The sequence below is a fragment of the Amborella trichopoda genome, chromosome 3, assembly GCF_054954075.1.
Source record: "Amborella trichopoda isolate Santa Cruz 75 chromosome 3, AtrichopodaSantaCruz75HAP2 v2.0, whole genome shotgun sequence".
Classification (NCBI taxonomy): domain Eukaryota; kingdom Viridiplantae; phylum Streptophyta; class Magnoliopsida; order Amborellales; family Amborellaceae; genus Amborella; species Amborella trichopoda.
The window spans coordinates 111185-133926 of record NC_142338.1 but is presented as its reverse complement, the minus strand read 5'-3'; the positions used below and the strand labels follow the sequence as shown (position 1 = coordinate 133926).

Genomic DNA, 22742 nt, shown 5'->3' with positions numbered 1-22742 from the left:
TGATGATATGTTGGATATGTTAGATAGTGCTATTGTGTTTTCGAAGATAGATTTGAGGAGTGGGTACCATCAGATCCGTATTTGACCCAGAGGTGAGTGAAAGACCCCATTCAAAATCTGAGAGGGCCTTTATGAGTGGTTGGTGATGCCATTTGGCCTATCCAACGCACCCAATACTTTTATGAGTGCGATCAGTGATAATTCTAGTGTTCCAGCCTTCTATTAGGAAATTCATGGTGGTATACTTTGATGATATTCTAGTATAAAGCATTGGTGAGTAGGAACATATGGAGCACTTACGGTTGGTGTTTCATTTGTTACGGAAACAGCAGTTGTATGTGAAGCTTTAAAAGTGCCAATTCATGACAAACAATTTAATTTTTCTTGGTTATGTTGTTTTAGTGGAGGGGATTAAGGTTTGACAAAAGGTAGCAGTTATCAAGGGTTGGCCTAGTCAGATTACAGTGCATGATGATCGCAGTTTTCATGGGTTGGCTACTTTCTACAAGAGGTTTATCGAAAGCTTCACTTCGATCATAGCACCTGCCATAGATTGTCTGAAGAAAGGGGGGATTTGTATGGACTGACGAAGCCGAGAAGTTTTCAATTGGTGAAGCAGAAGATGACAGAGGCACCCATGAATAAAGTCTTAGAGTTGGATTGTGATGCTTTGCATGTTGGAATTGGTGCAATCTTGAACCAAGAAGGTTGCCCTATTGCCTTCTTCGATGAGAAGTTGAATAACACCCGTTGACAATATTCTACTTATGATGTGGAGTTTTATGCTATTATTCAAGCCTTAAGGCATTGGAGGCACTACCTGATTCAACGGGAATTTATTTTGTTCTCAGTTATAGAAGCATTGAAGTATATTAATGGGCAACAGAAACTAAATCGTGGAAATGCTCGAAGGGTAACCTATTTGCAGTTCACTTTTGTTATTCGGCATAAGGCAGCCAGTCAGAAATAGTGGCAGATGCTTTGAGAAGAAGGTAGACTCTATTTAACTACCATGACGACTACTATTATTGGGTTCAAGTTTATGTAGGACCTTTATGCAGATGATAACGACTTCAAGGAGATATGGGACCAGTGATATAGTGGGGCCAATGGGGATTTTCTTATTCAAGATGAATTTCTCTTTAAAGGAAACCATATTTGTATTCCTGCAAGTTCCCTTAGAGAAATCCTAATAGCAGAGCTTCACAGGGGAGGTCTTGGAAATAAAACCATAGTTTAGTGGAGTACAAGCACTACGTGCCAAAATTGAAGAGAGATGTGGTTTGTTGAGAGGTGTCGTGCATGTCGGATTGCTAAAGGGCAACGATAGAATACCAGGCTTAATTCTCCACATCCTACTACTAGCGCACCTTAGGAGGATGTTAGCATCGATTTCATGTTGGATTTCTGCAAACTCAAAGAGGCATAGATTTTAGATTCATAGCTGTGGATAGATTCTCAAAGATAGCTCATTCTATACCTTGCAAGAAGACCCTGGTGCCACACATGTTACTAACTTGTACTTCAAAGAGGTGGTGAGGTTGCATGGTGCTCTAAAGACAATAACTTCAGATCGAGATGCGAAGTTTCTTAGCTAATGTTGGGAACTTTGTGAAAGAAATTGGGGGCACTCAATTATAGTTTCATAGTGCTTATCATTCGCAGACATATAGCCAGACTGACGTGGTAAACCATACTCTTGGCAATCTTCTGAGAAGCATTGTGGGGGAAAAGAAGAAACAATGGGACGTAGCCCTGTCTTAAGCTGAGTTTCCCTATAACAGTGTTCGCAATATGTCTACTGGTAAGAGTCTGTTACAGGTGGCATATGGGAAAAACTCTACTAATTCGCTTGTCTTGGTTCCTATCCAAGCCAATTGGGAGGGTCATGCTATTGTTGAGGACTTGGTTGAACAGATGAAAGGAGTGCATGAAACAAGTGCTAGTCTAGAAGCAAATACAGCCAAATACAAGGAAGCAAGCAGACAAGCATCGTCGTTTCAAGGAATTTAATATAGGAGAGTTGGCAATGGTGTATCTCAGCAAGGAACGTCATCCAGTGGGAAGGCACAGCAAGCTGAATGATCGCATGGAAAAACCGTTCAAGATTTTGAAGACGATAGCAGCAATGCTTACAATGTGGCTTTGCCTTCACATATGGAGACTTCGGACATCATATGTTAAGAAGTTTAATTTCAAGTTATATTTGAGTTGGGACCAAATATTGTTCAAAACAAAAAAATTTAACATAAAAGAGGGGCATGGATGAGCTGGAGGAACGATCACGTATTTCTCTTTTCAAAAAGAAGACTTGTCTTGAGAAAAAAAGAAGCCTAAGGCTTGAGCCCTAGGTAGGACGAAACCTTTGGATTTCTCCAAAATTGCATACGTCCGGTTATCTTCTTGCCGACTTTTATTGTTTGTTCAAGCTCTCTACATCAATGCCCCATGAAAACCTCACTTAGGTGTTATTTTATCTTGAAGCATCTCAAGTCATCTACTGGGAGCGGTTCCTTATTTACTAATTATGGTCATATGGGTGTTACAATCTAAATTCATGCAGATTAGGCTGGTTCACAGACTGATAAAAGGTTAACTACAGGTTATTGTACCTTTGTTGGTGGTAATCTGGTTTCATGGAAGAGTAAAGAACAGAACATAGAGGCTAGATCAAGTACAAAAACTGAAAACAAGGCCATGGAACATGAGGCATGTAAGTTATGTGGGTTAGGACTGTATTGGCTGATTTGGGAATTAAAGTTAGTTACCTATGACTCTGCATTGTGATAATGAGGCAGCCATCCACATTTCTGAGAACTTCGTATCTCATGAGAGAACAAAGTACATCGAGGTAGACTAACATTTCATATGGGCAAAACTTGTTCCTGGAATTATTTGTACTCCTCATGTGAAATCAAGAGATCATCTAGCAGATACCTTCACCAAAAGCAGTTACCCATAGTAGACTACAACATATAGTTGTCAAGATGGGAATGATTGATCTATGCCCCAGCTTGGGGGGAGTCTTGAAAGTTCAGCAGTAAGCTAGGGGCATGAATGGAATATCTTATTCAATAGGGTTTATGTGTGGATTATTTACTTATGCAAGGGAATTTATTGTAAAATTATCATATCAATATAAAAAATATATGACTGATCCCAAAGGGGATCACACCACTTTTTCCTCTCCACTTTCTCTCAAGCACCTCTCTCTCTCTTACACACACATCTCCCTTTCTCTCCATCATCTCTCTGCTATCTCTTGCTACATATATCCTCTTTCTCTTCACATCTTCTTTCTCCTCTCTCATATTCTCTTCTACTACTTGTTGATTGACATAAATCTAGGTTATATCTTTCAACTATTGTGGCTCATGGCATTCAAATAAAGTAGTTGACCAGCCTAGCAAACATCTCATAATTAGTATTCATGCTTTTAATTTAGGACTTTTGACAACAGTTTGCACTATATGTCAACATTTGTAGGCCTTGTGTAGTTTTTCTTAAAGCTCACGAGCTAGCAAACATCTCATAATTAGTATTCATAATTTTAACTTATTTAGTGGACTTTAAACAACAGTTAGAGCTATATGTCCACATTGTAGGCCTTGTGTAGTTTCCTCTTTTTTCTTTCTTTTTTCCCTTTTTTTTTAAACTACTTCTGTTGCTACTCCTACTCCTATGCCTTCTGCTGCTCCTACTGTTGCTACTACTGCTACTGCTGCTGCTGCTACTACTGCTACTGCTGCTGCTGCTACTATTACCACGACTACGACTGCTGCTGCTGCTACCACTTGAAAGTTAAAAAATGGAATTCAAACATAGTCCATCCAGTTTTGTATGCAAAAATTCTACCAGATATACAAACTTCAGCAATAGAAGTAAAGAAATACCTCCGGCCAGGACCATCAAGGCTTAAATAAGTAGAACCTCTGCTAGAGTTACTAACATCACCCAAGAGATCAGTGAGTGCAAGAAGTTCGATTCTCTCAACATCTGTTATACCAGGTATATTAGGGGAATTTTCCAGAGTTTCCATGATACCATTGAATGAAGTGGTCAAACATGCAGTCTCTTGAACCATGGAGTTGCTTTGTACAGACTGGAACAAATTTTTTCGAGATGTAGCAGATGCTTCAGAAGTAATTCCAAGACCCCATTGCAACGCTTTATTACACACAGTTTTGGAGGGAACCACTTGAAAGTATTCTGACAAATTGATCTGTGGTACAGCATTATATGACTTTCCTGATATGACATTGGAACTGAGATATGACACAAGATCTTTCAATGCGGAATAAGCACATGTCCAGTTTCCTGCACAATAGCGGGGTTCCATGGTCAAGGTATTAATAAGGGATAAGTAACAAATAGCAAAGATAACAATTACCATAAGATATCTGCAAAATTTGGAAAAACTGGAAGAGGTATAGTTTGATTTCAACATAGCAAATTCGCTTTGTTAACAAAACTAAAAGGAAACAGGAATCCAAATCTGATGCTTAGCATCAATGAACAGTTATTCAAATTCATAACAAGGATTGATGAGTACCACAGTAGATGAATTTCACTCCCCTCAGACTGCACATAGATTTCTCATTATCCAAGATAACTGAATATCAATGGCGAGGTTATCATTATATAAGCAGGCAAAACTAACATTTAGTAGCAAATGAAAGCTTTTGTATCCCCTGATAATTTAACTTTGTAAAAAATGTAGCCCTGTAGATATCTTCATTATACATACAAGAAACTTTAACTGACCAGTGCACACTGGATCCCTAGCCATTTCCATCAAATGGTATAGCTTGTGCATATAACAATAACATTAATTTAATTCTTCATCAGATTCATAGCTTGCACGCACACACAAACATACATTAGTGGCACAAACTTTCCTGTCATTGGTTGTTGTGGCACTGAGCAGTGAGAACGAGTATTACAGCCATGCAATGACAGGTCACTTATGTCTCCCAAAGAAATAGAAGTTCTACAGAAACAATGATTTCATAACGTGAAGGATCATATTCAAGAAGAAAGAACATGACACTAGTAAATGAAAATGCAAGAAAGTCCTCTAAGAAATGCATCCACAGATTTTTGAGTCTCTTAGAAAGGATTTGGCTTCAAAGCAAAAGAGCTAACAGGTGTTTGTAAGGATCTTGCTACTAAGCATCATGATGACCTCCACAACCTATTTAAGCCTAACTAACTTTCTCACTGCCCTGTCCTCCCCAATGATGCCCTCTCCATCCATAAACCAGGCTGAACAGTCCTGAAACTTAATTTTTCCACCAAGCCATACAAAGAAACTACCATCATAAAATCCTTGGCAACAATTAAGTCCCGAGGCCGCCTACTCATTTCCCAAGCCATCCTTCAGAACTACTTTGACAAAAGATAACCCCATATGCATCCCATCTAAGGCCAACAAACCTCCCCCAACTGGATTAAGTGCAGCCTCTCCTTCTCACCCCACTGTTATCACTCAAAATGAAAGAACATTACTGTAGCCAGAGGCAAATATTTTACATAGCTTTGCATATTACTATTTTCATGGTAATAAGCAAAACGTCTTTCATCTTTGAGTGTTATGCCCACAAACGTCCCCTAAGCATAAATCATGAGTTTCAGTCATACATGTTTAGGATAAATCGATATGGACCAGACTGAGAAACCTTTTCTGGGGAATCAGTATCACATACCAGAAAACAAGCAATGGAGGAGAGCCTTAGGGTGATAGACAGGCAATGGCCCACATAAATCCTCAGCCATGTTCAGCAAGCTATACATCCCGCTTTTCTTACAACATACAAGGTCATGCTCAGTCATAGTCACAAACAAACCATTGTATGCATGAACAGTTTTCCCATTGAATTTTGAAGGCAACATAGAATCACCAGCTCCACTGGTTGCTGCATCCATCGGTGGTTTTTGAATGATGTGTAGATCACTGTTTGCATGGTATACACAAGACTCCTCTTCCGCCAATTGGTGAAGGCCAAATTCGGCATATTTAAGGCATATTCCATTTTGAGAACTATAACCATCACAGAATGACCACTGACTGGGGAGACAAAAGTACCTCTCATGCACGAGAACTAGAGTTGCTTTTGGCCCCCAGAAGAAGCTATGCACAGAGGATGGAACGCGCAAATACGCAAAACAAAACCAAATATGAGTTTCTCCTGGTTCTGCAGATACGCAGCCATCATACCTTCGCTGAGAATAAACGCGCAACTCTGATTGCAAGCAAACCCCTAGAAGAAGGCGTCCATTGCCAATAACAAGAAAGTTTAAAGCAATGACAACCCCATCCAGGTTGATTTCATCTTCTAGTACAAAATGCCCTGCATCAAAGATGTTAACAGGGTCCCAGATGCATACGGAATTGCTATTGTTTGGGCAGCCCACTCCAGCTGTTGCAATCTTGCACCCAGAAGTGGACAAGGCTATCATGCTTACTGGACCCTGGTGTGCTTTCCACATACCGACGCACTCAAATGGAGTCTCAGAATCATACAGAGATAACTCCGGTGGGCCAGTTATTCTCCACAGCTTCACAACACCATTCGAGAAGCCTGAGGCCAAGTGACAGGCAGAAACATCATAGCACAAACCATCATGTGAAGAAGCCCCTGATCCGTAAGGTAAGTACGCCATCAGATTATTGTCGCAAGGGACAGCAACACTTGTCACCTGATGACCTTTGTTGCAAGTATCAAACAAGTTAGGAGAGCACAGAATGGCAGAAAGACGATATTTTCTGGTGGAAAATATAGGTTGGTGAACAATGGCATTGGCAGTAGGAGTGGGAGTGCTTCCTGAAACAGAATCGCATGCACAGCAGCCACTCCTGGATAAATCATCGGAGTGCAACACAACTTCCCAGGACGAAGCATGAAAACCTTCCATCCTGAACCCCATCAATAAAAAGCGATGGCAATTAAAACCTTGGCCACAGGTGGGAGGTAGATGGGTCGCATGTAATCTGTCTAAGGCACTATTGATACTCTGATTAGGGAAAAGGATCGTGTGGATCTTGCAGTGCTGCACCATGTTGGCAGCATTGCCTTTTCTCCAAACGACGCTAACGATAAAACAGTCAATTCCATGTGAATGTCCAATCAGCAGAAGTGTATTCCCATCTACAACCAAAGGTCCCCATGCCAAAGTTGAATATTTAGCACCCAAAGGCAGGTCATCGGAAAGGATTTTACCAAGAAATTTCCAAGCAAGGTGAGGCAGAGTTGGCATGCCCATCTCATGGTTAGGAATGGTTGGGAGGGACCAGAAAACAACACAACCATTAGAATCCAAAGAAACAGCAAGCTCAACTTCGTAAATAAAAGGGTGCAGCATGAGCAGCTCAATATTCCCAACATGGCCATCCTGGTTTAGAACACTGTGAACAATACAAGACAAACGTTTCTCCTTCATGGACTGAACGGAGAAAGAGTAATCATCTGATAATGGTGGATCTTTTAAATAAGACCACCTAAAGGAATTGTTGGGTAACAATTGAAATAAGCAGGCGGAGGTCGGCGGAGCAGATGACCTACTCCTTGATATAACAGCGGTAAGAAAAATAGGACTGCGACTGAACACTGAATCCTTTGAATCATAAATAATATCCGTTGTTTCAGAAGCTTCAAGGCTTTGTTTCTTCCACAGATGCACGCGGGGGCATTGCAATGGAGACACGTTGTCGAGGCAATGGATGGCCCAAAAACAAAGAGATGAACCTGGTCCAACCCCGATCAACCACTCGCAATACCCAGCCTTTTTTTCCTCCTCTGAACTAAGACAAGCATCTGTGAGAAATTCATCACATGCAGCATTTACGCCCCTGATTTCTTTTGCCCACACCACAAATACATCGATCCCAAGTTTCCCATTCAAGCACCGGTCGATTTCAATAACGGCAGTGACATAAAAGGATGGCTTTGCATCTCTGAACCTCTTATCAGTTCGACTCCTCCCACTGTCGATCTCGTTCCAGAGCCTCACGACCCCATCTAAGCAGCAAGTCAAGAGCACATTCATTCTCAGAGGGTGAGGACCATCATCACCTTTGGATGATGATGTTGGCCTCCATTGGATCATCATAACGGGCTGAGGATGAGAGAGCTCTATGTGGGCATCGCCATCACCAAACCAGAGCATAACCTTCCTCATAGCCGTGGTAGCACTAGGTGTTTTAGATGATGATGGGATCTCGACCTGGAAACCTTGAGCAGTGGTTGCCACAGGTCCTTGGACAGACCAGGTTGCAGAAACCAGGTTTTGAGAGGGCTCTCCTTCAATTCTCGACTTGGAGATTGTCTCCCATGATGATTCTGATGATGATGGCAACATGTCACTGTTGCTCTTCTTCTTCCACATCACCACCTCGATGCCAACTGCAATGATTCCGTCCCCTGATCCCGTCCATGCTATTGCCTCCACAGGGGAAGACTGCACCAGCACTACAATCTGCCTCCAACTCAAGTGAGTATCTGAAAAATGTGAGATGAAGGGCCAGTCAGCAACGAGAACCATATTTGTTTCAGGCGAAAGATTTTGGTTTCTGCAATGATTTCAAGATGAACAAAAAGAACAAGGCGAAGGCTAATGATGGCTGACAGTTTGGTACACTAAAAGACTGAATTTTGAACAAAAGGATTGATTTCATCAGCTGAGATTCAAAAAGCAAATTCTTTGCACAAAATTCAATTGAATTTCTAAGTTCCAAATTTTGGCCAAATTAGACCACAAAAGCATTCTTTTAGTTTAAGATGCTGCCCCATTATCAATAAGAATTCTGCTGAATTGATTGTGTAAGAACACAGCAAGATGAGGAAAAACAGTGACCACTTTGGAAAGAATTCCAGCTGAAATCTTGGGTATAGCATCTGAAAGCCAAAATGGTCTTGTGAAATTTTGTGACAACATTTAGGCGTGTCCTTCTAATAGCATCCAATTCTTACTCCAAAAAATAAAGTAATATACCAATTTTGGTTCTGGCCAGGAGCCAAATCCAAGATTCAGTGAAAACTTCGAAGAACAGACCATGTGATCAGAGAGCTTCAACCTTCAAAAACCGAAGACCAAAAAAAAAAAACGGAAGAACAAGAATGCACTAATGCAAAACAGTGGCGTGAGCACTTAGAACATTCACGATGAAAGGACAATATCAATGAGAACAAGAGTTGGTTGCTTTGGATGCATCAGATTTTGGTCAACAATCCAATAATAAATAAAAAATACATAGGTATTCGAGATCAAATAAAATCACAAGTTCCCACCCAAAGCATATTAACACAATCATGATTGGTAATGAAGTACTTACCGGGTAGATGATGATGATGGTCATCATTTGCATCGTTATGAAGGGGAGGGGTTGGTTTGAGAAAAGAGGGGGCATAGATGTGAACATGGCTGCATGAAGCAACCGCCATAGTGCCATCGCAAGGTACTGAAGGAGACCATGCCACTGCTTTCACTATTTCTTCTTCTTTTTGAGGCTGGATAACTTGGCGGAATTGTGCTGATGATGATGTTGTTGTTGTTGTTGTTGAATTTGAGGAGGTATGAAAGGAAATGATTGTAAAGAGAGAGGAAGAGGCACAGGCGTAGGCCACCCATGAGAAGCCACAGAAGTCGGGTAACCAGTCCACCGCATTCTGCGGTGGCCGCGCCACTCCTGCTGTTGTTATTACAACACCATACATTGCATCACATGAATCTACCCTAAACCTGCATCACTCCAGGAGTCTCTCTCATTCCAATGATTGAATGAATGGAACAGTCAAGTAAGCCATGAAGCAAGCAGGAGCCTGCACTGGCATCTGATAGGGCTATGTAAGTTTTAGTTTGTGTGCTTTCACCTTTTCTGTCTCCCCTTCGATGGGGAAAAATGATGCAGTTTCTATATAAGCCCTGGCCTCGAACCTTAGAGCATTAGATATCAATATGACGGCTCTAAAATTATTTTCCAGACCCTATTTTAAATTTTGAAGCTTACATATTTTGCGGATCAGTGAACAATTATTTTTGGGTGCGGTTTGTAGAGATCAAATTATAGCCCATCTTAAAATATTGTTCAGAAATATGGTTTCAATCATGTGGTAGCCTTGAACTACATTTACATCTTTAATTATAAAATTTAAATATTAAAAAATAGCTTAGATAAGTCGATTTAGGAAAACTTGAAAATCTTGAACATTGACTGTCCAAAAATACGTTACAAAATGCACTATTTCTAAAACTTGAAATTAAATTTTTGTCTATTATCTAATGTCCATGCATCTTGATGTCGAATAATCAATTTGAGAATATTTGAGCATCGAAACAACCTCTTTTAGTGAAATTTTTGAGGTGAGCTCTAATTTGATTGTTTAGAGTCTCGGTTCTATATAAATTTTTTCTATTATTTTTAGAGTGAAATTAGCAGTTTATATTATAATATATATTACTTTTAAAACTTAAAATCTTTTGTTTTTTTTTTTTCTACAGTCATAGTCATCAAGTCCAAGATGATCAACTTGAAAGTTTTTCGACACCAAAACTCTAATTTTTAATGAATTTTGAGGTGAGGCTTTTATTTTGACATAGTTGCGGCCCTGTCAAAAAATAAAAAGGAAGTTTAAAGGAGACCATCAGTGGTGATTTTATGGGCCACCAACTACAACCACTTCAAGCGCCTCACTTCGGTCTCAATTGGCTAGCCATCCTTCACCAAAAGCCCAGATCAGTCCTACTCTCATCTCTATGGAGACTACAACTTGGATAGGTGCTCCCTGAACAATTCTAGCCTTGAGGGCATCTTTAGGAATCACGAAAGAATTTCCCTTTTCTTCTTTTCCCTTCTCATTGGCGGACAGATTGTACAGCAGTAGAAGCCTGTGTGCTCTTGGATGGTCTTACAAACTTCAATCCCACTTGGAACATAGTTTTGGTTGTTGATTATGACTCTAGAAACATCTATCTCTTGGGCCTCGCGTGAGGCCAGTCCCCTTGGAGACTTACAAACAGTTTTTTATGAGATTTGCATGCATACATCTGCTTTATCCGAAGCATACTCGACGAGAAGCCAACCAAGTGGCCGATGGACTGGCTAAGGACGGTGCTTCCCAAGCATTGCTCTAGCCTCTAGAGCACTTGTCGCGTATCGCATAATATCCATATTTTATAATCTCACTAGTATGGCAATGTTTTTATTCTACCACCATCTTGGTTGTTGTATAGTGGTCCAAAGCTGTCGACAGTAAAAATTTTTTGTAATATGCACGCCTCTTTTTGTTTTATACAAAGTTAATATTTTCATAATAATAATAATAATAAATGGGAAGTTTATGGAGGATCTCATATTACATAATATATTTTTCCAAAATTTTCACGGAGGTCCTTTTTTGAGTCTAATGTTATAAATATCCTTTTAATTTTAATTTTAATTTTAATTTTATTATTTGTTGAATATCATTATTAACTTATTTATGGAATGTCGGATATTGGAATCACGGACTATCCTATCATCTCACCGGTTAGGTATGAAGAGGATGAGTACAAAGTCCTATGGTAAGTTGGATTCCCGCCTTGCGGATAGTTGGAAAACTGACTTTATTTGGTGATCAAGGCTGTAGCATGTATCAAACTTGTCCAATATCTCTCTCCTTTTTTTTTGCGATGCAAACATCAGATATGTGTGATCAATATTTCTCTCTCTTATAATTTAATGCTTATCTCTAAAAAATGAGGCTTATTAGAGAGAGAGTGTCGTTATCTATTGGTTAAAAAGTAACCACCACACGTTTTTTTAGAGATTTCAGGAGGAAGCCGATTGGAGAACGACCTACTCCATCCCTCTTTAAAAAAGGTTTCATGGTCATGGAGAGGGACACAGAAATTTACAGAGTTCTCATAGTTCTAGTAAAAGCTTGATCTTTGCCATCAATAGTCTCACGACACTGCCCCTAATTCTGAAAGTGGGTTCATCTCTTCCCTCAAGTTTTCAACAGGATCATCCAGTTTGTAGTAATGGCATTAGTTTTGGAATCATTGGGGGCACGTGGATTAGAGAGACTGGTTACCTCATGTGAGAAGCGCATTTGCATTGCCTAACACAGCTAGTAACTCGGGACTACGATAAATGTTGGCTCGTATTTCAAAATCTATTCGTTTTTTTTCTTTTTTCTTTTAGGGTTTAGGGTTTATTGTTAATTTTTTTGAACTAAAAATTTAACAATAGAAATTAAAAATATTGTTTAATTCTTCATGATAATAAAAAACTGATTACAATTTTTCGGAAGAAAAAATTTAACAATAAAAGAAAATCCTACTTCCAAAATTTTGATTACAACAAATTGCACTGTTTGTACTATATATAAATTGAAAATAAGAGTATTAGAGTTAAATTTAGAACCCAACCCAGATAGGAGAAAATCAGGGTTGAGGAAATCTCATAAAAAATCCGACTTCATTTTTAAAGGACATGAAAATTAATTCTCCTGCCCCTCACATAATAGTACATTTTAAACGCATTTATGGTCAATAATATTTTCTGCGTTAAAACGACATCATGCACATTCACATTCTATCTAGCCAAAGAATTCCATAAACGACATCATGCACATTCACATGGTATCTAGCCAAAGAAATCCATAAGTCCGCACTTTGGCGTGTGAGAGAGAGAGAGAGAGAGAGGAGCTTTCAACTTTGTAGGGGATATATTACATCTGTTCACCATGGCGAAGTATCCTTACCATTAGATGGGTGAGCGCATAAGGGGATATATTATATTTGGTCAAAAAGGCGAATTAACCTTACCACCAGATGGGTGATTGCATATAAGATCCCTAAATAGGAAAAAGCGCAGCATATAGAAAATGGATCTTTTAACAACCGGATCATCCTGTGTGCAGCTTTGAATAAATTGTATCGTAAATTCAAAACTCAAGAGGAGCTCCACTCAAATAATTTGCAACAGCATCATTTGAGTGGAGTTTTCAGCTTTGTAGGGGATATATTATATTTGGTCACAATGGTGAAATATACTTACCCCTTGATGGGTGAGCGCATAAGGGTATATATTGTATTGGTCACAAAGGCGAATTAACATTACCATTAGATGGGTTATACAAGAGCCCTAAATAGGAAAAAGAGCAGCATGTAGAAAATGGGCCTTTTTTTAACAACTGGATCATCCTGTATGCAGCTTTGAATAAATTGTATCATAAATAGAAAACTCAAGAGGAGCTCCACTCAAATGATTTGCAGCAGCATCACTAAGAACAAAGGGTAGCACGCAAAAATGAGTAGCACTAATACTTACAATAGGAAACTGCTTATAGTTTATTTTGTTAGCATATATGTCAATTTCACAAAAAAAAAAAAAAAGCATTTCAAATGATGCAAAAGGAGAAGCAAAACAAACTTCTCCACTTCCCAGCTTGTGATAAGGAGAAACATATATTGTCTAAGCTGTTCCAGTGTCAAGAACAGGTAACCTGCAATGTAAACTGATAGATCTGTCTGTCTGCCTTGTGCCTGGGATAAAGAACTGGAATATTACAGTCAAGCAAGCACCCTGCGAAGCAATACCTGCACAATAGAGATTCTTTGTTAGAAACAAAGGAAAGATACTTGGGACAGTCATTGGTTCTGAGCTAACTGACCATAGAAAGCAGAATCTGGCTTTGTCAAGTAACACTGAAGGCTCTTGGCAAAGTGCTTCATGCTAACTTGCTGCCCAAACAGCACAAAACACATAACACATTTCCATCTTAGGCAACAAGTAAGGAACACATCTCCTAAAACTCAAATCACAGCAGAAATGGTTACACACCACCGATGAGGCCTCCCCTCTCTGAAGTGCCAGTTCAATTCTAGCAGAAGCACTGATAGAGTCATCTACAGCAGGCGCATCCACTGAAATTCAAAAGAAAAAGCTTATTCTACCAAACCAATCTTACCCTCATTCTGATAATAGGACTTTCAATATACCAGAGGAATATTTCTAACTATTACGTGCAAACTACTGTTGATGAATGTTTTTGCATCATCACATGTTTCACAGGCCTTTCAATCTCCACAAGCAGTTTCAATGTTTGTAACCATCATAGGACATGGATGAGTTGTTCACAGATATTTTCTGAGCCCTTCAACTTGCAAATATCAAAAAATGAATTATGATGGAGAAAAGTGAGTTCTTTGTTTGCATTTTCCTTATATATTTCTTGTTCAGAGAGAGTTACAGTTTTATGAAATCACTCCCCATGTACACAATATTGGCACGTGGTCAGCACGATGTCAATTTTATACCAGATGGAAGTTCTCTCTATTGCTACTATTGACAATGAGGTGATGAATACGATTGATAATAGTTCTCAAGTGTTCATTCACATTCACATTTATCGAAATTATAAATCTGCATCAAATTGAAAGTTGAAACCAATTAGTTGTGTTTGTTTCTGATCAACACAGAAGGAAATTTGGGAAGACCTTGGACTCCAAGAACGCGTAATTTGCGATATTCGGTGCCAAGGGTTACAAGAGTAGATGAGACTTGGAGGTGGAGATCACCATACTGGGTGATCGAAACATTCAGCAACTCTCCCACATGCTTTAGGCGCTCCACCAATGATTGCAACTGAAACAAGTCGGGAACTTGAACCAAGGTCTGCACAAGAAAGGTGGTGGAGCCTCTTCCTCTTTTAGTAGCTGTCCGAGATATATACAAAGAAAACAAGGGCACGAATAGAAGGAAGGAAAGTGTGACCTGAGGCAGGCCCTGTGCCATGTCAAGAGCGGTTTGGAGATGATGCACATCCACCCTTGACAAGGGTTTGGAAACTGGCACATCTTGGATGACTGCAGACCTGTAGCCCTGTTGCGAACCACCATATGGAGAAGAAAAGAATAGACACATAAAGAGAAGTTGTAAAACAGGAGAGAGAGAGAGAGAGGACCTTGCTTTCAAACGTAAGGAAAGGCATCGGGTGTTCAGAGGCAACGGCACGCTTCTTGACGAGCTTGATCTGCAGCCTGTCACCGTCCATGCTCACACTGCTCCGTAGAGCCCGGTGAAGCAGTCCTAGGTCCACTGCCAATGCAATGCGATCATCGTTTTGACTAGAAATCCTGTAATCCTCAAAGAGAACCTCCTGCCAAAAAAGGATCCATAACGCAATCAATACCACACCTGAGTCGATCACTCATACATGACTAGCTTAAAAAAGGATACGACCTTTTTGAATTGCGCAATGGCCTGGATGCCATCACCATTAAGAAGATTGTGAAGCAGAATCGCATGGTCACGTGTCAAGTAGAGGTGACAGACCCTACCAATCTTGTCAAAAGCCGGAATAAATCCTGCAAGGACGAGAGAGGGGGGGGGGAGAGAGAGAGATTAAAAAGCTTTTTCACCATCAAAAACTAAGAGAAATAGTACAAGTAACATTAAGAAGAAAAGGAAAGAACAGCCACTTCTTTCCAGGAGATTGACACCATGGGGTCTGAGAAATGCTTTGAACTTCATTCTCCCTTCCTCGTATTCTGTGTTTGCATTGTAATTAAGCAAATGCCGAATCTCACAGCCAGGATGCTTCCACCTTTCACAAGCCAAGTGAAATGAGAGCTCAAAGTTACTAACTCCCCGAGCCAAAATATTAGGAGCATCTTGAGCATTTCAAGAATAATACAATACCGACAACTAGAGTACTCTGAAATGCAATTCAGATCATTACAAGCTATCCAATCATAACAACTAAAGCCAAATATGCATCTCGTGATAAACAACCACCCAAAGATCCCTGAAAACTCACAATTGACCATCAGGATCTCTATGGAACCACCTCAAAACATAGTGCATTCCACGTGCAATATCCAAGTCAAGTGATGCTAAAAATCCATATAGAGAAGAAAATTGATGACCTACAATCTAAGCCTGTATTCGATCTATGCAAAGGGAAAGTCATCCCCCTATCACTCGGATGAAATTTAATAAATGCTCCTTTGGGCATCCAATTGTGCATTTGTTCACTTCACATACCAATACTTTGAACAGCATGTCTACATCTCTGATGAATAACGTCACAGAAAAGATAGGAAAAGAAGATAAGCTAACTCGGCAGCCATGAGGGAGGTATCGTGTATAAAGGGGTATCCATAAGTGGTAAGGCAGTCTATTTTCTTGTATCTTTATATAATTGTCTCAATTCAAATTAAGTCCAGCTTGTCATAGCTGGCATTTTAAAGCAATGGATTCGTAAGTCATATCTCTTTGGGAACAGCTGTACATGTATTAAGATATTGTTTGTTTTTAATATCCTATATTCAGGTATTATATATTACGCGAGAGGAGCACCCCCTATTATTCCACCACGTGTTCTCACCATGTTAACAAATCCCTCTCTCTTTCCCACTATGTAAGATGTTATTGGCCCCATTGCTTGAAGCTATAGCATCAAAACCGCAAGAGTTGCCAAGGCTAATCATTGATGAATGGCCTTTAGAGAAACCAATCTCTTCGTAATATAAGATAATATTCATTGGTACAATGATACAATATATGAAGATGACTATAAGCATTTAAAAAATGTTACGCTATGTATCATTCATACAATTAGAGTGTTCAAATCATGTATGCCATCAACAAAGAAAATCAGGATTTGTTCCACTCCAAAAAATTTATAGATATTTCAAAAGGACAAAAAAAAGAGAAAAGAAAGAAAAGCTCTAACCTAGTAAGCAATTACTCGTTTCAATGCTCTAAAGGCCATTCATCAATGATTAGCCTTGGCAACTCTAGCGGTTTTGATGGTATAAGCTTCAAGCAACGGGGCCAATAGATTAAGAGACAAAAAAAAAAAAAAAAGAGAGATCAACAAAAAAATGTGTTTCATTCATGTAAATATACTTATCATTTCTCTAGTTCCATCGAAGAGCTCAGCAAAAAACTCTATAATGCTGCTTCCAAAACACTCAGGTAAGCACCAGTAGATGCCATTCCTTAGAAGCATCTCTCTCTTAGTCATGATGCATATCTATGAGACCAAGTTGAGAGAGAGAGGGGGGAGAAAAATAGACCACATTGAGGGACAGAGAGAGAGAGAGGCTACAGTTACCCAAAAAAGTGAGAGACTACAATTTTAATTATGAAGACTGAAGAGAGAAAGGCGCCATAAAAAGAGGAACTTGCATGCATGTCTAATGAATGATTATTTATTCTTTTTTTTTTAAAAAAAAATGCATGTATTTCTAATACGATCTTAAATGTGGAGAAAGAGACCAAGCTAAGAGAGAGAGGGGGAAGAGAGACCATGTTGAGAGAGAGGCCGGAAATCTTTGTGATAGCCTTAAAATATATTTTCATCTTTAATTATAAAATTTAAAGCTTAAAAATAGTGTAAATCGAGCAGATCTATGAAAACTTGAAAAGCTTGAAAATTGACGGTCCAAAATGTGCTACAGATGCATTATTTCCAAACTTGAAATCCATTTCTTTCTCAAGTCCATGCATCTTGATGTCAAGATGATCAATTTCAGGATATTTGGACATCAAAACAACCTCTTCTAGTGAAATTTTTGAGGTGGGCTCTAATTTGATTGTTTAGAGCCTCGGCTCTATATAAATTTTTTCCTTTATTAATATGGTGGGACGGAAGGAGAGTAAATTAAGGAAAATAAAGAGAGAGGGATTTATTAATAAAACACACAAAATCCTTGAAAAACAGAGGGATGAGACTAACTTCCACTGCAATCTCCCCCTGAGAATCACCCTTGCTGTTGACTTTCCTGAATTTTGGGATGCAGGTGAAATGAATTCTGGGATGTAGGTGAAAATTAGTAGGGTGAAAGCTGGAAACCCTATTTGATAAACTGTAGTGCTCGTACTTTCACCTGTTTGGTAACGGGAAAGCTGGAAACTACATGTAACACAGTTCATTATGTATTTTATTGATATGATGTGCAAAATGAGGTTCAATAACATTTTGTAATTAAATAAGGTTCCTTCCATTCATCAAATATAATAATACCAAACAAGTAAATAGATTCAAGAAATACTTTATTGTGATTGGAGATTTCATAAAAGTATGAACCCCCTTTGATGCTACCAATATTTACATAAACAAGAAACGAAATTAATTTTCTTAATATCAAAATTTCACTCAATACACAAGCAGCATGTAAGAGTAAACATATTCCTATTATTTAAGAAATAGATATTTAAAAGTTTAAAAGCTAACCATTCCATTTTGTCATCACACCAGTACAATACAGAAGATTTGCCTCCTTTGAAATAGTAACATGAAAGCAATCACTCAAACAGAGAGATAATGAGAGAGAGAGAGAGAGAGAGTATCAAATGTAGCTACATAGCAAAGTTTTATTCCCAGAATGGACACAACTGTGTTGCAATGTCATGTTCGTCCAATCTATAACAGAAAATGGGCCCTTGACATTCGAATAAACAGAATCAAATGTAGCTACATAGCAAAGTTTTATTCTCAAAATTGTAGAAATAAGTAGTGATGTTTAGCCTGTTTTTACAAAAGTTACAACCCTACTAACTATTTGAGATTTCAATGAAAAAGACATGTAGAAATAAGTCGTGATGCTTAGCCTGTTTTTACAAAAGTTGCAACCCTACTAATTATTTGAGATTTCAATGAAAAATACATGAATTAGAACAAAGGGACCAGAAGCAAGCAATATTTGAAGTCTAATGACAATTCATTTCCCCAATCTATTATGCTAGAGACACCATGTATGTGTGAGTTGTGACTTGTGACTGCTAGTTTAAGCAGCAAATGATGCAAAAGTAGGTTCCAAAAGACGGTCTAGACATAAAAGACATCTAACAATCAGCTTCTCATTTTGATGTTCTTGAAAAAGACAAACGTCATGAAGAGAAAAGGTCACAGAGTTTTGATCAATCAACTGACTGAAAAAAATTATTTTCAGAGTTAAATAAGGAAAGTAAAGATCACAAGAACTCAAAGAGATGTGAATAGATCCTATCCTAACAATTTCGACGCATTGGCAGTGAAAGACTGATACTATCTTGAAAGGCAACAGAAGACAGTAAATTAGCATGCCCACAATTACATCAATACGCATTGATTCACGCAATAAGCGTTGATTTATGCAAAAAATTATTGACTACTGATTCATGCAATAAACTTCATCAATAAGCATTGATCCATGCATGAATAAATTCCAATTGGAAATGTGACATGAAATGCGAGGGAAATAGAGCTAGCAAGCAGCGTTCCAGATGTCCATTTCATTGGAAGCAAAATCAAGCACTAGTTCTCAAATACGCAGCTGTGGGACTCATCTCCTTTCTCTTTGTTGCTTGAAATGCAGTCATGAGACTATTATAAATTTATAGGTCAATAGGCCAAGCAATTTAAATCCAGACCTCAGATAGCTCCAACAATCCAAATCTATACCAGAATACCTCTCTCTCACACACACACTACCTTGTGCATTTTACTGCAGTCTCTCTCCAACTTTATATTCGAAGTCTGTCTTTCTATACGCACAATCTGCCATAGTTGCGGAAACCCATCACTCTCTCATACATGTTTCCCCCCCTAGGCAGAGGTTGCTATTACAAAGATTCCTTCCAATTGCATTTAACTAACAGAGACAACCAATCTCTCACTCTCATCTATATCACCCACACTTGCATAGACAACTTCTCTCTGTCTCTTAACTCCCTTTATTGACTCAGAATTACACGACTCGTCAACTAAACCCATACAACAAATCTTCTACAACGACAGACTCTTTCTCTAGCCTCAACTCTTACCTTTCTTAAACACGTTGGGAATTGATTATCACATATTTACTCCCTCAATTTACCATGACCAAAAAAATCAATAGCCAACAAATGAACAATAAATAGGCTCATTTTTTAAATTGTAACAGAAAGTCAGCCAAAAATTACAAAATTCTAAGAGGAAGTTATTTATCATACTGTTGAGTTCATCAAAGGCTAACAACCCAAAAAAGAGCTACAGAATTGTAAGCTAATACCAACTAATCCCATTAGAAATCCATCAGTTGAGATCAAAAGATAGCATCTTGAGCATTAAACTAGCATGTTATGCTGCATAGAACTTTGAATGAACAATAGTAATTTCTACATAAATATAAAAGATGTAAGGCGGTGAAAAAGAAATTAATTTATCTTTGCAACATGTAACCCTTTTTGGTGACCCAAAATAAATCAGTGATTTAAAAACATTCTTTTTATAGTTTATCAAGTCGTTGACCATTATTTTGATACATCAAAGTGAACTAGAGTGATTTAAAAACTGTAAATCAAAGAAAAAAAAATTAATGTTCACTCGCCACTCTAGGGTTTCCATAGAATTCAGGTTCACATTTACTCTTTGATTGACCATTATTTCGACAAATCAGGAAACACAAACATTGTTTTTATAGTTTTCCATAAATTAACCAGATTCGTTTTATTTTTTTTCATAAGAGAATCAAAATTTCCAGGCATAATTTTTATTCACGATTTCGTTGAAATAAAATTTTATTGACTTGTGACAAACTGTAAATCAGGGTTAGGGTTTGCAGCAGATCAATCAAAGCGAAGAAAATGCCAAACCAGGGTTAAGGTTTGCAGCTCAAAGTCAACCCTCTTTAAAACTTGTAAAATAAGGAAAAACAAAAATTGATGTTCACTCACCACTATAGGGTTTCCATAGATTTATTCGGGTTAATCAAAATACAGGGCAAAAATTTCTTAAATATAAATTTGTAGGAGATGCAGAAGAGTGGGCGACCGGGTGGTAGATTGAGTGGCAGGAGCTCAGCTCAATCGATTGAGTGCTTTTTGTTGGGGAATAGGGTGTGCCCGACTTTCACTAAAGTTGCCGCGCGGGAGCACCCATCAGCAGCGACTTTCCTTCACTGCGAAAACTTTAAGAATCCATGTGAATTTTATCATTGAGAAGTGGTTGTGTTTCCTCAGTGAGAGCAATCTCTCTCACTTGGGTATGTTGGATGTTCATGTAAAATATTGACCGTGATGGTAGAGGATGACCCACCTCACCTCACGGATCAGGACCTATTTGAACTTTAATAATGGAGTTTAGAAATTGCAGTTGGGAGCTTCCCCTCGAATCCCTCGAAGTCCAGCGTTTGCAAGCGTCTTAAGTTCTTGAGCGACTCGGGAACATTTGTAAGACTCGCATTTCTTAATCCAACGTACCTCAGATGAATGAGGCATCCCACTTCATCTGGCAAATGCTTGATGCGGATGCCTTCTAGGTCCAGCACCCGCAAAAACTTGAAAACCCAGAAAAACGGAAGAAGGCCATGGAAGCACTTTTAGGTTTGCAGCTTCGCTTTTACGAGTTGTTTTTTTTTTTAAAAAAAAAAAATTTAAAAATTTTCTGTTTTTGTGGATATTTTGTTTGGTCCCGCTTTACGTCATCTCGGTTCGGCTTACATTAGCTCGGCTCAGCTTACATCAGCTCAGCTCAGCTTACATCAGCTCAGCTCGGCTAAAATATTTTCATGTTCGTTTTTCATTGAGACGAGCCCAGCCAATTATAACTGAGCTGAGCTGAGTCGAGCCAAGCGACGCCGAGCTCATTTAGCTGTAATTAGCACGGATAGAAGCGGAACCGCGCTCACCAAGTAGCTGGCTAAAAGCCCAAAAATGAGAAAATCGATAAAATCACAAAAAATATATATTAATATAAAAGTCTTAAAAAATAAATAAAAATTTGAATATGTACAAAATGAAAAATATTCGAGACAAAGATCTTAAAAAAACTTGCCTATCTATTTAGTAATTTAATATTATTGAAATTTGATTTAAAGACAAGTAATTCTTGATTTCACAAAAAATTGCATAAAAAATTTCACCAATGAGTTCTCTAAGAAAAAGTGTACAAAAAAATATAAGTAATATATTTCCAAAACAAAGTAATTAAAAAAGGGTAATCGCATATCTCAAAATAATAGGTAGAATTAGAAAAAAAGTAACCCAAAGAAAGATCTATTCAGGTATAATGCAATGGTTTAAAAAACGGATCGGTGACCCGGATCGAGTTTCCAAAAAACCGATTCAGATCGGCGAATCGACGATCCGGATCGGGAATCGGGTGAATCGGTCAGAATAAAGCTTAAAAAAAATCCGAAAAATTTATTAAAATTCATTATAAATATTGTTTTTTAGGAATTCAATAAGAAATGAGGGTACTCCATTAAGAATTTTCATGTTTTTGAATGAATATACGAATATTGATATGTTCTTTCCCTGCATGAACTACCATTCAACATTTAATTTACATCACACAAAAGGATAAACATATAATTATCATGGAATAAGTATATCAACATACATGGACTACAATAAAGCATAAAATTAGTAACATATGATCTAAAAATAAAATGATAGACAACGTTATTGTTCTTCTTAGTCATGCTAGTGCCATTGATTGAATTTGTTTAACAATTCATTGATTCGATCTAAAAACGAATCATCGATATTAGTAGGCGTTTGACTATTCCCAAATCCCTGAGTGTCAGTGTTTTGTTGTGTTCCCAATCTAAAATCCCCGAAGATTATCCATCCTTCATGCTCCCCGAAGATTATCCATCCCTACACTGCTGCTGTTGGGACTCGATATGTGAATAATATGGCTGGGATAGGGTGGCCTCAGAATCATCATCTCTCTCATTTTCTCTTTGAATAATATGGATTAAAAAAAAAAAAAACAAATTTTCAA

At 38.3% G+C, this 22742-nt stretch overlaps 2 protein-coding genes across 31 annotated transcripts in view; both read right to left on the bottom strand.

Annotated features, from left to right (window-relative positions):
- LOC18439600 (transducin family protein / WD-40 repeat family protein) overlaps window positions 1-9934 on the bottom strand; it is a 70307-nt gene extending 60373 nt beyond the window's left edge. For all 16 annotated transcript variants that reach the window (XR_016052624.1, XR_016052623.1, XR_016052625.1 and 13 more), the window contains exons 1-3: window positions 9332-9934; window positions 5706-8498; window positions 3894-4317 (exon numbers count right to left, since the gene is read on the bottom strand). Coding sequence is in view for 13 of the 16 variants with exons in the window: in XM_088862614.1 (XP_088718740.1) it covers window positions 3894-4317; window positions 5706-8498; window positions 9332-9713 (3599 nt within the window). In the remaining 3 variants the exon portion in view is untranslated. The remainder of the gene's footprint in view (window positions 1-3893; window positions 4318-5705; window positions 8499-9331) is intronic.
- Window positions 9935-13279: 3345 nt separating this feature from the next.
- On the bottom strand, window positions 13280-21323 carry LOC18439599 (Hus1-like protein). 15 transcript variants are annotated; one of them, XM_088862606.1, is made up of 10 exons: window positions 20690-21323; window positions 17730-17805; window positions 15466-15590; window positions 15227-15351; window positions 14949-15143; window positions 14759-14866; window positions 14482-14659; window positions 13826-13908; window positions 13656-13725; window positions 13280-13581 (listed from the first exon to the last, which is right to left on the bottom strand). In XM_088862606.1, the coding sequence occupies exons 3-10, from the start codon at window positions 15515-15517 to the stop codon at window positions 13457-13459; spliced, it is 936 nt and encodes a 311-aa protein (XP_088718732.1). In that variant the 5' UTR covers window positions 15518-15590; window positions 17730-17805; window positions 20690-21323; the 3' UTR covers window positions 13280-13456. The 15 variants fall into 15 exon arrangements, with proteins under 15 accessions (XP_088718732.1, XP_020526303.1, XP_088718733.1 ...); XM_020670644.2 differs by having other exon boundaries at window positions 21051-21323; XM_088862607.1 differs by having other exon boundaries at window positions 21056-21323.
- Window positions 21324-22742: the final 1419 nt, after the last annotated feature.